General features: G+C 38.1%; 1 protein-coding gene across 1 annotated transcript in view; it reads right to left on the bottom strand.

Annotated features, from left to right (window-relative positions):
- The window catches only part of MYO5C (myosin VC), a 139,273-nt gene that overhangs the window by 30,475 nt on the left and 93,612 nt on the right, over positions 1-15,186 (bottom strand). The window contains 7 exon segments of the mRNA XM_020984537.2: positions 1,691-1,859; positions 3,247-3,310; positions 7,448-7,541; positions 10,753-10,933; positions 13,954-14,034; positions 14,139-14,202; positions 14,654-14,747. Coding sequence (XP_020840196.1) covers positions 1,691-1,859; positions 3,247-3,310; positions 7,448-7,541; positions 10,753-10,933; positions 13,954-14,034; positions 14,139-14,202; positions 14,654-14,747 — 747 coding nt within the window.

Below are 15,186 nucleotides of genomic sequence, written 5' to 3'. Positions count from 1 at the left end.
ACTCTTGACCGCTATGAGAATCACTGACAGAGCACCCTATACATACTCACAGAGATGTTAGATGCATAAACACAGACACAGATATAAGGTACATATAGAAAAACCACACCCACTATGCATATACTCTCTTATATCTTCACATCTAAATAGAAAACCATTGAAATATACATATATGTATACAGACATACACCAATACACACAATGCAGTGTGACAGAGAAGAGAGAGCTCTCAGTATGCAGTTAATTGTCCTAGGGTTGAATTCTGGTTCTGCTGTTTACTACCTCTGCGACCTTGGGGGAAATCATTACCACCCACCCCCTCAGGCTTCAGTTTCTTCATTTATAAAATGAGAATGTTGAACTAAATGATATCTAAGTTCTAGTTTCAGATTTTAAACCAATGCCAATGTAAAGTGATCAGGATGTTGACTCAAATATTCTCTTCCCTTTTAAAAACACTATGCACACAGGATACACACACACACACACAGCTACACCCACAGAAGGCACCCTAAAATACCTATGAATGGACTCTCTTGACAGAATGCTGGGTATCCTTTAGAGAGAATCCAGTAAGCAGCTTCATTTTATTTGTGGTAGAGGGCTGGCCCTGATACACTGCTAGCTGCTAGTGAGGTTCTACCCCCCATGTCAGGATCATCTATGGTGGGGCTGTGCTGAAGCCAGCTAGAGACCAACTGTTAATGTTTCAGCATAAAACATTTGCGCCTTGGTAATTGGCACACTACAGATCAGGTCTTGATTTCCTGTTTTGCTGGCTGTCTTCACTTGAGGGAGTGATGGAGAAAATATTAATAATGCAGATTAAGCTTAAAATGTTTGTCACAGCATATTTTTTTCTCCTAATAGAGTTGGTTGTTAAATATTTACCAGCACTCCCCTGACTTATAGTCTTAACTAACCTATACCTACAGCCTCCAGGATGGCTTTAAGACTAGAGTCTATTAATATGTACATAAGAGAAAATACAGGGGAAAGAAGTGCTTTAGGGACCTGGTTCCATAAAAGGTGCTTACTTTGGTGGACCAGAATTATGGTTGTATGTTGGGACAGCTTATTCTAAGTAGACACTAAAAATCACAGAATGCAATGGATTTTAGAGGTGAATTCATCTGAACAATCACATTTTATAGATTAGGAAACTGAGGACCAGAGAGGAACTTGTTCATGGTCACAAAGCTAATTGCTGGCAGAACTTGGAACAGAAAATAGTTTTCCCTTACTCCCAAATTCAGTGTTCTTTTCACCCTATCACATTACTTTTACTCACTCCAATCTATCCATCTTTTCACCTACAGCAGGCGTTCTTAGCCTTTTTTGTGTGTGTCATGGAACCCTTTGGAAGTCTGAAGCCTATGAAAGTGATTTTGGACTCATAAAATCATGTTTTTAAATGTGTGAAATAAAATACAAAGGCAGTCAAAGATTAATAGGAATAAAGATGTAATTTTTCTCTCTATCTGGTTCAATGTCTCACTGGAATCTATATGCACCTCTCTCTCCGTTAAGAAACTCTGAAATTTTGTAGAAGTCTTGCTTTCTGTCTTGCCATGCCAAGGCATTCTCATCCTTGGACTTTAGGTCCAGTAATTTGCCATATTAAAAAAGCGTGGTTCTACTAGTATATGGATGTTAAATCTTGCATTGAAAAAATGCTAACAGTTCTTACCCTATTTTCCATATTGAGACGAGATGCTTCCTGCTTGAGACTGCTCTTGATTTCACTTTCTGTTTCATATTTTTTCTTCAAGTTATCACTGGCTTCTTGCATTTCCTGAATGGTACTGATCAACTTTTCTTTTTCTTTGGTGTGTATTTCATTCTGGACTTCCATGGTTCTAAGGAAAAAGGGGACTTGTACTGTCAGACCATCATGGTGAGCCCACTTACTAGCAGGTACATAACTGACTTTTACCCTCATGGAAAAGTCCTTCTGATGCTCTACTCAAAAAGCAGAACTATAGCCTGAAACTGAGAGTGGGAAAGGAAGAACCTGAGAGAATTTGGGTAAAAATTTGTTTATTTCCTCGCCTGTTTTCCTTTCTTGTAACTATCTGTCCTCCACTGTTACCCTTCCCAATTATTTCTGATTACTAACCCTAATTATCATCACTGCAATCAGGCAGGCAACTAGGATTTAAATGAGTGCTATGTTCCAGGCATTGTGCTAAGCACTGGGATACAAGGAAAGGCAAAAAATAGTCCCTGCTATTGAGGAGGTCACAGTCTAATGAAGAAGACAACATGCGAGTGACTATATATAATAAAGATATTACAAGATAAATTTGAGACAATCTCAGGGGGAAGACACTATGATTAAGGATGACTGGGAAAGGTTTATTACAGGAGGTAAGACTTGAAGGAAGTCAAAGAAGCTGGGAGGCAGAGATGGGAGGGAGAGTATTCCAGGCATGGGGGGCAGCCATTGCAAACACATGGATTTGGGAGATAGAATATTATGGGGGAGTAAGATTTAAGATGACTGGAAAGGCCAGAAGGGGCAGATTACAGAGTTTTAAAAGCCCAACAGAATATATTCCATATTTTTATAACTGTAATTACTTTTATTCCCTAGGATAAATTCAATTCAACAAGTACTTATCAAGCAGCTTCTGTGTGCAAGGCAAAGAATTCAGAATGGAAGACAAAGGAAACAAAAGAACAAGTGAAGAAGATAGGTGAAAGAGTACCACACTCTGACAGCTAAAAAGAGGGGGTGTTATTTAGGTCCTCAGAGAAAGAGGGTCAGAATGGTATCTCACTCCTTCCCATGTTAATTCAAGTCCTGGTTTGGTTCTAATCTTAATAGTGGAGTCATATGTGAAGAAAACTTCTTTCCTGGAAAATAATTTCATTTGTTTCACTGGGAAAATTATTGAGTTTTGTTTACCATTTCAGGGAGGGGGAGGGTAGAAGGGAGAGAATTTGGAACTAAAGTTTTTTTAAATTAATGTTAAAAATTATTTCTACACATTACTGAGAAAAAAATATTATTAAAGGAAAATTATTGGTTCACATATTGAGCATCCAATACAGGGTGTTGTACACATGGGATTCCAGCAGAGGGCCATTTCACTTCTTTGTTAGGAACATACAGCTCTTCTGGTGTAGCATAAAATCACAAATTTAGATAATGCCACAGGTCTCAATCTTAGTATCCCTTGGAAATTTTGCTCTTTTTCCATCTGTTTCAGTGAGGAAAAATTACATGATGACAGGACTTACCTCCTTTGTGTTCCTTCCTCTTCCAGACTGCTATGTAACTGACTAGATAGTTCTTCTATTTTTCCTATGATGAGAAGAATTTTAGTTCTTTGATTTTGGACGCTGGTGACTAATACTTTTTAAAACTTTTAATCAGACACCCATTTGTTGTATTTGACAAATATTGTTTACATACCGATATTCACTCAAGCTTTTCCATTTTTATGTATTTAGTATTTACAAAATAACCATTAAACAATTATGAACTCTGCAAATGACTGTCTTTTCAAGTCAGTCTTTATGTGCTGATTATAAGGAAAGGAATCTTGTTTTTTGACTCATCTTTTAACCATGCCTGCACATGAATAGCAACTGTTTTTGATAGCTTCAAACCCCAAACACAGAGACGTTCATAACGATATACAGACATAATCTTCAGATTCCTAAGTCTGGTTAATGTCATTGCAGCTAACTAAAAATTTCCTTTCCATTTCTGTTCCCATGAAGTCTTCCCTGATTTGTGTAGCTAGAAGTGAATCTTCCTTCCCTAAATATTTATACCTCTTTGTTGGACCTCTCCTGTCCATTTATCATATTATGTCTTAAATTATGGTAATTTGTGCACATTTCTTATCTCTACTAAACTACAAGCTCTGTAAAGCATAGGACTATATCCTGTTTCATTTTTGTGTTTTTCTAAGCACAGTGCCTTTATTAACACAAAGTACCTAATGAATATTTGTTTGATTTGATATTTAGCCAAAGAAGATAAATCTTATAAAGAAGTAACAAGAAGGAACTTTTATCCTGGACCAGATTTTGGCCAATAAAATGGAGCTGACTCCTGAAGAAGAAATTATGGAAAACTTAAGAAAGAGACCAAGTGACCGTACCCTAGAATATGGGTAAATAAGAAGGGGGACATAAAGCATAGTTTGACACTAATCTTGATATTAGAAAATGAGAGTTTATAGAGTTCAGAGAAAGCACTGGTAGGATCTCATGTTCTAAAATAGTATAGGGGACGTCTTCCCATGAGAAGGATGGGGTGCTGTTAAGAATGAAATTCTGATGACACAAATACAAATGAATCCATTAAGGAAGAAAAGTAGGTGTCCCAAAATATTAATATAGTCACACAGAGAACTCATCAATGAACTAAGATTTTTAAGAGTCTTGTTTAGAAAAGAGAAGGCCAATTAACTGAAGGATTCAAAATAATGATATGACCTGTAAGAATGTTAAGAATTCTAAAGCCCAGAACAAGCTAAGACTTGTCTTTGCTGATAAAGAGAATAAAAAAATATCATTTATAGAATTCTAAAGCCCAGAACAAGCTAAGACTTGTCTTTGCTGATAAAGAGAATAAAAAAATATCATTTATTTACAAGCTTTTGGGGGACAAGGGGAAGATCAAAGAATGAAGAGGACTGTTGCTCAGGTAGGATAGGATTATGATACAGAGGAATAAGAACAGTTCTTAATTTGTTTTTATTTTCCCTGTGAAGAAAAACTCTTGGACTAAGAAATATAGAAAAAAATACTTAAGAGGCACATGGAACTCCAGATAACTCTGGAGATAGTTATGAGGAGAAAAAGGAGAAGGTAGGGGAAGAAACAAGCATTAATATTGCATCTACTCTGTGCCAGGCACTGTGCTACACTTTACATGTATCTAATTTAATCCTCACAACCCTGAGGCAAGGAGAAGTTAAGTGATTGGACAAGGGTCACACAGTTAGTAAGTGTTTGAGTCTAGATTTGATCACAGGCATTCCTGACTCCAGGCTCAATCTACTGTGCCACCTAGTTGTCTCTATTTCAATATATATAATTGCTCTCATTAAGTTCCATTTACCAGACTCAAAAAACAACAGAATACTGAAAAAGTTACAGATATGAGATTGCTGGATTATGGTCAATTGATTTCTGAAAAACCATAGAGAAGGGGACACTTATTAGTTGTGTGACATGGGGCAAATCACTTAACCCTGTTTGCCTTAGTTTCTTTATCTGTAAAATGAATTGGAGAAGGAAATGGCAAACCATTCCGGTATCTTTGCCAAGAAAACCCCAAATGTGGTGATGAAGAGTCAAACACAACTGAAACGATTCAGCAACCACTTCATAGTCTTGGGCCATCTGTGAGAGGAGAACAATGAGTCCCATTTAGCCAAAACCCTGTCATGAAGGGTTCTGAGCTCAGGGGCAGGCCCCACTGTTCCACAATTCAACTGCACATGTACTGGATAAAGAGGCATTCAAAAGGTCTGTGAGTTATAGCAGATGTAAACGCAATAGGAATCTCACTTCTGTGACATGGAAGCCAAAGAAGCTACTAAGATTTCATGTTTCATAGAGCCATGATGAAAAGGAAGGAAGGAAAGGAGGGAGAAAAGGAGGAGTAGAGAGAGGGAGGAGGAAAAGAAAGGAGAAATGGGGGTTTTTAGCCAAGAGAGCACAGACTTGGTAGACAATGTTTTGGGGAAAAGTTTAGCAACCTTATCTTCAAATATATGAAGAAGAAAGATACTGGACTAATTTTGCTTTGTCCCAGAGAGAAGAACAAGGAATAATTGTTATATCTGGCTTAATATAAGGAAAAATAGTGAAAATGTCCAATGCCTGGCTGCCTCACAAGGTAATGAGCTCTTTTTCATAGGCAGTCTTCAGGAGGAAACTCAAGGATAGCCTGTCAGGGAGGCTGAAGCCAGTCATATACCCGCTCAGGGATAGGATCTAAGACATCCTTTCTACCTCTGCCATTAAATATTTCCATGAGTAAAAGACTATCTTTCTACTTGTCTAATAACAAAGGCAGAGAAATTGTAATGTTAGAAATTTTAAAAAGCAATAAGCACAACAACAGGTTGCATTTTTCTGTAGGTTACCACTGAACGTATGGAGTAAATTGAATGGAGAAAATGAAGCTGAAATGTGATAGAGTGCATAGGGTTAGGATCAGAAAGAATTTTTTGGTTCTACCCCTTGAATTTTCTGTAAGTCAGTAGCTCATATAAATTATGGTTTAAGTTGGAAAACTAATGTAAGTCTTGAAGATGTTGCTCCTTTATCTGTCATCAGCCAATCAATAAGCATATATTAACCACTCACTATATGTCAGATATTGTGCTATGAAGTAAGATACAAAGAAAGGCAAAAAAAAAAAATCCAAAACAATCTTTGCCCTCAGGGAGCTTACATTTTAATGGGGGTGACAACGTGTAAATTAATAGGTATAGTAAAGATACATACAGAGTAAATGGAAGGCAACCTTAGAGAGTTCCAGTAAATTGGGGGTGGGGTGGGCAGGGAAAGGCCTCCAGCAGTGTTATTTGAGCTAAGTTATAAAGGAAACCAGGAATTCTAAGAGTTGGAGATGAGGGTGGAGAGGGTTCCAGGTATGGGAGGGAGATAGCTAGTGTAAAGACAGAGAAGTGGGGAGATGGAGTGTCATGTTTGAGAAATTGAAAATAAGCTAGATTATTGTGTGCATGGAGGCAAAAATGGTTAAGAAGATTGGAAAGGGAGGAAGGGTCCAGGTTTTGAAGAGCTTTAAAGGATTCATCCCCTCAGTAATTCTTATTAACGTAAGAATGTCAGAGTTCCAAGAAATACAGTTCAAAACCACTGTATTGGAACTCCACTGTAAACCATAGAATGTTAGAACTAGAAGGAACAATGGACATAATGTAGTCCAACCTCTTCCTTTTACAAAAGAGAAACTGAGCCCTAGAGGGCTCAAGTGACCCATCTAATCAACCAAGGTCATAGTCCGTAGCAAATCTGGAGTTAGAACTCAGCCTCCTGACTCACAGTTCAGTATTCTCTCCCCACTCCCCATTTCACGCTGCCTCTCAGATTAAAAAAATACACAAATTCAAGTGGTCCATTCTTATTTCTTCACCTGCATAATCCATGCAATTCAATCTTATTAATAAATATTTGAGTGTCTAATCTATTATGTTGTAAACTTCTTGAGGACAGGAAATTCTGATTTTTAAAAAAATCTTTGTATCTCTGACACCTAACCCAGTGCCTTGTACCTGCTTAATAAATTATTTTGAAATTAAATTGCCTCCTATGTTCCTAGCCCATCCTTTGCCCTGGTTCGTCACTCACCTATATCTACCCAACCTCCAAAAGCCCTATGTTTTTATAGCTTCTTCTTAATTTTCAAGGCTTTGGAAATTAATGTTTCAGTATATTGCATCAAAGTTACCTCTCATTTTTTCAGTATGTTCCGTTAGACGGATTTCAAGATCCTGTTTCTGCTTCTCAAGTTCTGAAATCTGCTGTTTAAAGTCTGGAATCATCTTCACAGAACGATAAAGGAGGATCATTAGAATAACTGACACAATTAATTAGGCAGTAAAAGCATAAATAAATACCCATTATTCTGGAAGAAAATTCAGGAGAATTTCAAGTTCTTTATGCAACTTCATTAAATTATTCCATTTGGCCAGTCATTTACATTTTTACTCTGCCCTAGACCATTGGGGAAAAAAGTCACAGGAAAATCATAATGTTCTATAGGGTAGCAGTTCTCAATTTTTTTTGCATCTCCATCATACCCTTGATGTATTGTGTACCACATGCCTCCATAGAAGGAAGGAAGCTAGAACTTGAGGGAGAAAATTCATTTACCAAAGGAAAAGGGACTTGTGGGATTTTTTCCATATGATGCTCAAGGGGCAGGGATTAAAGTAATAATGCTTTACTAGGAATGAGAAACATTTTAAATTGAGGAAATAAAACAGAGGTACCCTCTTCTCCTTCTCATCACCCCAAAAGCATGAGGACTACTCTATGAAGTTCCCTAGAAATCCACCAGAGAAATCCATTTTGAGAACCCAATAGAAGATCAGGGAAAGCTTTCTGGAGGAAGCGTTAAAAATCACCTGTGCAAGCAACGTTTTAGTCTCATACCGAGGACATGTTTTACAGAGAATCACATGATCAGGGAGTTGGAAGGATTCCTAGAAGCCATCTAGTCCAAGCTGTACATGGACAGGAGTCCCTCTGAAACACCTCACCTAGGGAACATCACCATGAAAAAGTACCCACTTAGGGTCACTTACCTTATGTTGGAAATCATATACAATCATGCTGCTAGTGACATAACCTTTTCTTTTTCAACCAAATTCCTAATCCTGGGATGTTTTGTTGTGGTTTAATTTTTTTTTCCTTCTGATTAGGCAATGGGGTTAAGTGACTTGCCCAGGGTCACACAGCTAGTGTTATGTGTCTGAGGCTGGTTTTGAACTCAGGTCTTCCTGAATTCAGGGCCAGTGCTCTATCCACTGTACCACCTAGCTGCCCCAATTTTTTTTTTGTAGAGTGCCCCTTCATCCTGCTACACCAATACTTCAAATAGGTACTTTTCTCCTCTGACAAGACCTAACCCTTATAGAAATACTTCCCTGCCTAGGAATAGTCATCTATCTTGTATCAGCCGATAGACCTAGAATAGTAGTCTTTTTGCCTCTTTTTGTATCCCTAGCCCTTAGCACAGTGCTTGCCACAGAACAGATGCTTAGTAAATGTTTATTGACTGCTAGCCTCTGCAACAACGTCCTCTGGAATGCCCAAGGCCATTGGTTTCATCCCCAGCTGCCTACTTGCAGGCATCCACAGTGAAGTGGAGATTACAGTGGGGTAGAGAGATAGCTGTGAGACAGGGATGGGCTCACTCCCAACCACATTCCCAAATGATCTTTTCTTTCAGTCACATTCATTCACTGTAAGCTATATATAAGCAACTGAATGCCTACTGTGTATGTTAATCATGCAAGGAACCGAAGATAACTTGAGAGGAAATGACACTGCTGTTGTACACATAGAGTTTACCAAATAAAGCTACAGACAAAGTGAAGAAAGCATGGATGACCAAATTCAACTTTGATATAAAAGGTTTACATATAAGAAAGTAACTCTGGGTAAAGACACTAAAGGATGAACAAAAGAACATTTCCTTTTCTGAAATCTCTTATCTTCTGCAGAGTACATTGCTTTACTTAACTGAGTCACCCAAGCATCCTATAATACCAGGTTTTCAAATCCTAGTGACACCTATCTATTGGGAATAAGCTTACACTGCAGACTCATGAACAGTTCCATTCTCCCATGCAACACACACACACACACACACACACACAATCTTTATTCCTGGGCACTCTACCTCCCAAAGCACCTGTCTTCATATCTTCCTCTTCTCCTTTATGAGGCACTCATTTCCCATCTGAGAGAGCCTTCTACATCCTGTGACTCACTTGAAGCGGATATTGCTCTAAGACACAGACATGAGCACCAGATTGAGAAGACTTGGGAGGTATTACAGGCTTCACTGTGGACAAGTCATCTAACCATTCAGGCTGAGTTTCCTAATTTGTAAAAATCAGGAAAGTAATGTTTGCATAACATTGCAGACTTTACCACTTACTAGCTGTTACTATGGACAAATCATTTAATCTGTCTTAGACTCACTTTCCTAATCTGTAAAATGAGGATAATAATGGCTGCATTGCCCATGTCACGGGGTTCTTGAAAGGAAAGTGCTTTGCAAACTCTAAAGGGATATATAAGCATGTAGTATTATTGTACATATAAGACATAGAGTTGTCATACATAACTTATATCACTAGATCTCCCCTCTTCAACCATTTATCCTCAGGTTGCTGTATGCTTTGCCTTTAAAACATTCACTCAGAATATTTTTTTGCAACCTTAGGACGCGCTGTTCCATTAGACACTGCCTACTAAAATCACTCTTCCCCTCACTTCCCTGCTACATTCCATCCTATTTGTCCTCCTGATATTTTGTCAGTTTTGTAGGGCTTATGACTAGTGTTAAACATATGAAAGAAGAAATCATCATATACTTTGTTCTCTTCCCCCCCCCTGCTTTTCTGTGCAGTGGAATAAGGTGGTGTAAAACACATTCTCTGGGAACTGAAGTACTCACCAACCAAAGGTTAATTACTTTTTCTGACCCAATTATTTAGTTTCTTGCAAAAGGTAATTTATGTCAAGTACTTTATTTCTGAGAGTCTGGGGCCACAATGACATTAATGCAGCTGAGCAAGTAGGGACCACAGCCAGTAGTACAATACTATCAAAAAACTCAGTCTGAGGCAGAGAATTTGCATGAGACAATCTGCAATTTGTCGATGCCTTAGCATTATCTAATTACCTCTGCACTGTCTTCACCATCTCTGCCTCAGACTACTGCTCTGACATCCATTTTGTGCCTATTGCCTAGAGACTATATTTTCTGTCACTCACAGATTAACATTCTGGCTTTATCCCATCATGGGATTCTGGTTACTGTTTGAAATCACAGCTTGGACCATACTCTTTACCCCCCAACCTGTAAGGCATGATTTTTTCCTATGGCTTATTAATTACCCTTGGTCACTAACATATTATGGCCCCATTCCATGGACCCAATACCAAGAGACTTATTTTATTCCACCATAGAACAGGAAGAAATGATAGCCTGGATGATCAATGATGATGTTACTATACCATGTTTTCAGATGTCAGTCTGGTAACTTCATGACGGATACTGTCATTGATGTCATTTTCTTCCCTAAACAATTTTTGTAAATGGTTGATTTCTTGACTAAGGTGCTCCACTTTAAAGTTCAATGCTTCGATCTCCTTTTCATAGTTCTCCTTCTGAGACTGGAAATGGCTCTCCAACACTCTGTCAAAGAAAAGGGCAAGTATTCAAGTATCTACTGGGCGCCAGCCATGGTGCTAGGTTCTGGGGCCTCGAAGACAAAAATGAAACAGTCACTGTGGCCATCAACAAGGAGATCCAGGAAAGCAGCCTATAAATGAAAGGTAATTTGGGGGTGAAGGAAGCATCTACAGATAGGGAAGTCAGAAAAGCTTCATGAAAGAAGGAACTCAGGATGAATTCATAAGAAAAAATAGGAATTCTGATAGTCAACAGTGAGAAGGGAGTGGCATGGGGGAGTGGCCTGTGCAAAAGCACAGAGACAGGAAACAGAATTTTATGAGTGACAAACAGCAAAAAAGGCTAGGTTGACTGGAACACAGAGTACATTAAGAGTAGTAGTGTGAAATGAGGCTGGAAAGGTAGAGGGTTAGAACAAGTCTGTGAGGGCTTTCAGTGCCAAACAGAGGAGCTTATATTTTATCACAGAGTCAATTAAGAAGTCATTGGAGCTTTTTGCACAGGGTAGTGACATGGCCAGACGTGTGTGTGTGTGTGTGTGTGTGTGTGTGTGCATGTGCTTTAGGAATATCGCTTTAGTTAGCTATACAGAGGGCAGATTGGAGATGGGTAGTACATTTTTTAGTCTTCAATGTTCATGCCTTTTCTCTGTTAAGCACCATATTAAGCCATTGTGTAAGGAGCATAGTGTAAGGAGCACTAGACTCAGAGTCAAGAGACCTGGGTTCGAATCTCAGCTTTACCACTAAATGGCAGAGTGACAATAGGTAAATCAATTCAGCTCTAATTTGTGAAAATGGAGATGGAGAGTCAGTGTTGCATAATGGATAGAGTGCTGGGCCTGCAGTTAGGGAGATCTGGGTTCAGATCTTGCCTTTGATACCAGCTACATGCATGTGGACCGCTTTGATCTTAATTGGCGAAAGGAGTTTGTTTTCCCACACTGGGAATGCCCATATAGAGGGTATCACAACTTAAAGACATTTTAAGCGGAGATGCTAAAACTTACACTATGTTCCCTAGAAGGATGTTGCAAGGATTGAATGAGAAGCTATTATGTAGAGTACTTTGAAAATATAAAATACTATATCTTTAGGCTTTAATTAAGAGCATTAGGGACTGGACCTATGATTTCACTAGTGTAGGGATTTCCCAGATGAGGACACTGTCTCGCCCAGTGCAGGTAGGCCTCTTTTCTGTAACCTACAGTCTTAGAGGCAGGACTTTAACCCAGATCTTTCATGACTTTGAGGCCAGCTCTCTACCCACTAGGCAACACTACTTTTCATTATTAATACTAATAATACAAACTCAGATTATGTGGGTTCGCCAAGCAAGAATCAAAGGCCACAGTTTGGGTCACGCCTCAGAGCACATGGACGCCGAGGCATTAGCTGGCATTCTCCAGCAACAGGCTAAGAATCATTAATTGTAAGGTTACCGGTTACTTAGGATCTCGTAATCTTCATGAATGTGAGCAAAGTTCCCCCAGGGCAAATGAGAAATTCCCTACACCTTAGAAGACAAGTTTTCATGAGTTTCCCTTGAGTAGGCATATCTGTCCCCAGGGTTTTGTTTCTGTTTTTTCAGTTTGGGCAAGTAGGAAGGAGAAACAAAATAATGCTTGTAAAATAAAAAAAAATATGGAAAGTCCCTGCTCCAATAGTCAACAGTAAATAAATGTTTATTAAGCACCTACCATGTGCTACATCATGCTAAGTACTAGGGGTACAAATATGAAAAAAGGAAAATGGTTCCTGCTCTCAAGGAACTTACAACAAAACACAAAAGCAAGCTGAAAGGTAGAGGATGGGGACATGGTAGAGAATTTTGTAGACAAATCCCAAGGTAGCACAACCAAGTGAGAAATGAGGAACTGTCTGAGCTGGGCTCTCTCCTCAAATGGAGGTTTTCAGGCTCATGGCTCCACTCTTCAGAGAGGCAGAGGATAATGATTGTAAGCTCTTCGAGGGCAGGAACTATTTCATCTTCGCCTTTGTATCTCAGCATAATGCATACAATAATTGCTTAATAAATGCTTGCTGAGCTAAGAGTGAACTATGTTCAAAACCTTTCCAGCATCGACAAGACTTGTCAGAGCTTGCATTCCACTAGCGTAACCTCCCAATACTCAGGGTTGCCTGTCAACCAAAATGAGGCACTGGAGTGGAAGGTGATCCCAGTTTATGATATGGTTCTAAATCTTTCTAACCATGACTGGAGCATTTTTTAGCATCATGTTTGTACCATAAATAGAAAAGCATATTTCTGGTAGTATGCAAATACAATAAGAAATTTTGTAATAAAAGGTGAAAGTCATTCATTTAAGCACTATGATTTGGACAGTCAATATGGTGATTAAAAATAATTTAGAAATGTCAATTACAAAGACTTCTAAAATAAAATTATTTTATATCAACTTTGCAATTCCAGAAAAATTGCAACAAACTCCCCAAATTTATTCAGTCAAAAAATATAGAATAGCACTCCAATTCATATATTCTTTAGAATTTTCTATTCTATAGATTCTGTTTACCCATGAATGAACTTCTTATCCCATAAAAACACTATCAAGTATTTGCATATTTTCAAGGAAATTATTCTAGATGAAATGAGATAATTACAATAACAATATAATTTGTAAGCATTTACTTTTTTGTTAAATACTATATGTTTGGTCACAGCAACTTTGGAACACTATCTATTAACACATAGAGAGAGGAGTTGGCTGTTTGTATCAGCAGAGGGAATGTTTACACTAATGAAATTAGATTCTTGGAGTCCCATAATAGATATTGAAGATTATATTTTAAATCTCCTGTTTACATATAAGATTTCTACTTCCTGCAGTACAAGGAAGGTGAGAGAGAAGAGGAAGAGAGAGCATAGGAGGAAGAAGAAGAGAAAAAGAAAGAGAAGAAGGAAGAAGAAAAGGAAAAAGAAGAGGAAGAGATAGAGGAGAAAGAAAAGGAGAAGAGAGGGAAGAGAAAAAAGGACAAGGATAGTCTAATTGATTTTTTCACCTTGTTGCTTTCTTTAGGCCTTCATATGCAAACCAAAGTTCTCCATCTTCATTTAAATGTTCCAAATCTTCCACAGAAAGTCTGGAAAATAGCACAGAAAAGGAAATCAATGACTTTCCCCCTGTTATATTTTGTTCTTTTCTCATTTTTTAACATCTTGGAAATGTAAAGTGGTATTAGTTTACCTGCTTCTTACATCTTCAATGTCATAGCTTTCAAGAAGTTGTTTGGTAATTTCGGACATTTTTTCTGAAAGTAAAATCAAAGTATAAACAGGTGGGTGTGACACAATGGATATGGACCTAAAGTCAGGAAGACCTGAGTTCAGTTCAGCCTCAGATACTTAACTACCTGTGTGACCCTGGGCACTTAACTTCTGTCTGCCTCAGTTTCCTCCCTGGGAAAATGGGGATAATAATAACAACTATTTCCCAGAGGAGGCTAAAATGTGATATTTGTAAAGAGCTTTGCAAACCTTGAAGTGCTATATAAATGATAATTATTACTACTATTATTACTATCATTATTTTGGACATTTGGCCTATTCTTTCCTATCCTTTTAGGTCCAAGTTCTCTGGCCTCATGCAGGCAAACTATCCAATAAAGAATAACATGACTTGATGCTGGTGAGATATTTCACTTTCATCACTCCACAATAAACTAACTGTCATGCCAACCAACTTACTGTTATTGCCATTACCTCTCATTTCTCGTTTTTGTGACTGGACGTGTTTCTCCACATTTATCTTCTGCGTCTGAAGTAGCTCTATCTCCTTCTGGAACTCCGAGATTGTCTGGATTAAAACAATGACCCAAGTTTTAAAAATTAGAATTGCTAATGTCTGATAAATGGAATATTATTGAAATAATATATAGCTAACTGGGTATTCCCCACTGCATGTTCACAAGATGCAACTGCATTTTAAAGGAATGTTAAACACCTACTTCTCATATAGTTCAACGTGAAGTACTCTGGTAATGAAACTCTTAGGCTAGTGTAGAGGAAAATTGTTGTTTAATTATTCAAACTGTGTTTTGTAAATGTAAACATGGTTTGGTCATGAAAAACAATAACAAAATTTTTTGTCCAAACAAATTCAACTTTAATAACATTCAGCCAATTTGCTTAATAGCTTCAATAGAAGCAGAGGTTAATCAATAACTTCCTCAAAGCATGGGGGAGAGAATTATTAAAATATAGACAGAGAAGGGGTACAGAAGGGAGAAAAAGAG

Source organism: Phascolarctos cinereus, unplaced genomic scaffold (assembly GCF_003287225.1).
Source record: "Phascolarctos cinereus isolate Bilbo 61053 unplaced genomic scaffold, phaCin_HiC Scaffold_3;HRSCAF=262, whole genome shotgun sequence".
Taxonomy (NCBI): Eukaryota; Metazoa; Chordata; class Mammalia; order Diprotodontia; family Phascolarctidae; genus Phascolarctos; species Phascolarctos cinereus.
This window is presented reverse-complemented; position numbering and strand designations above follow the sequence as displayed.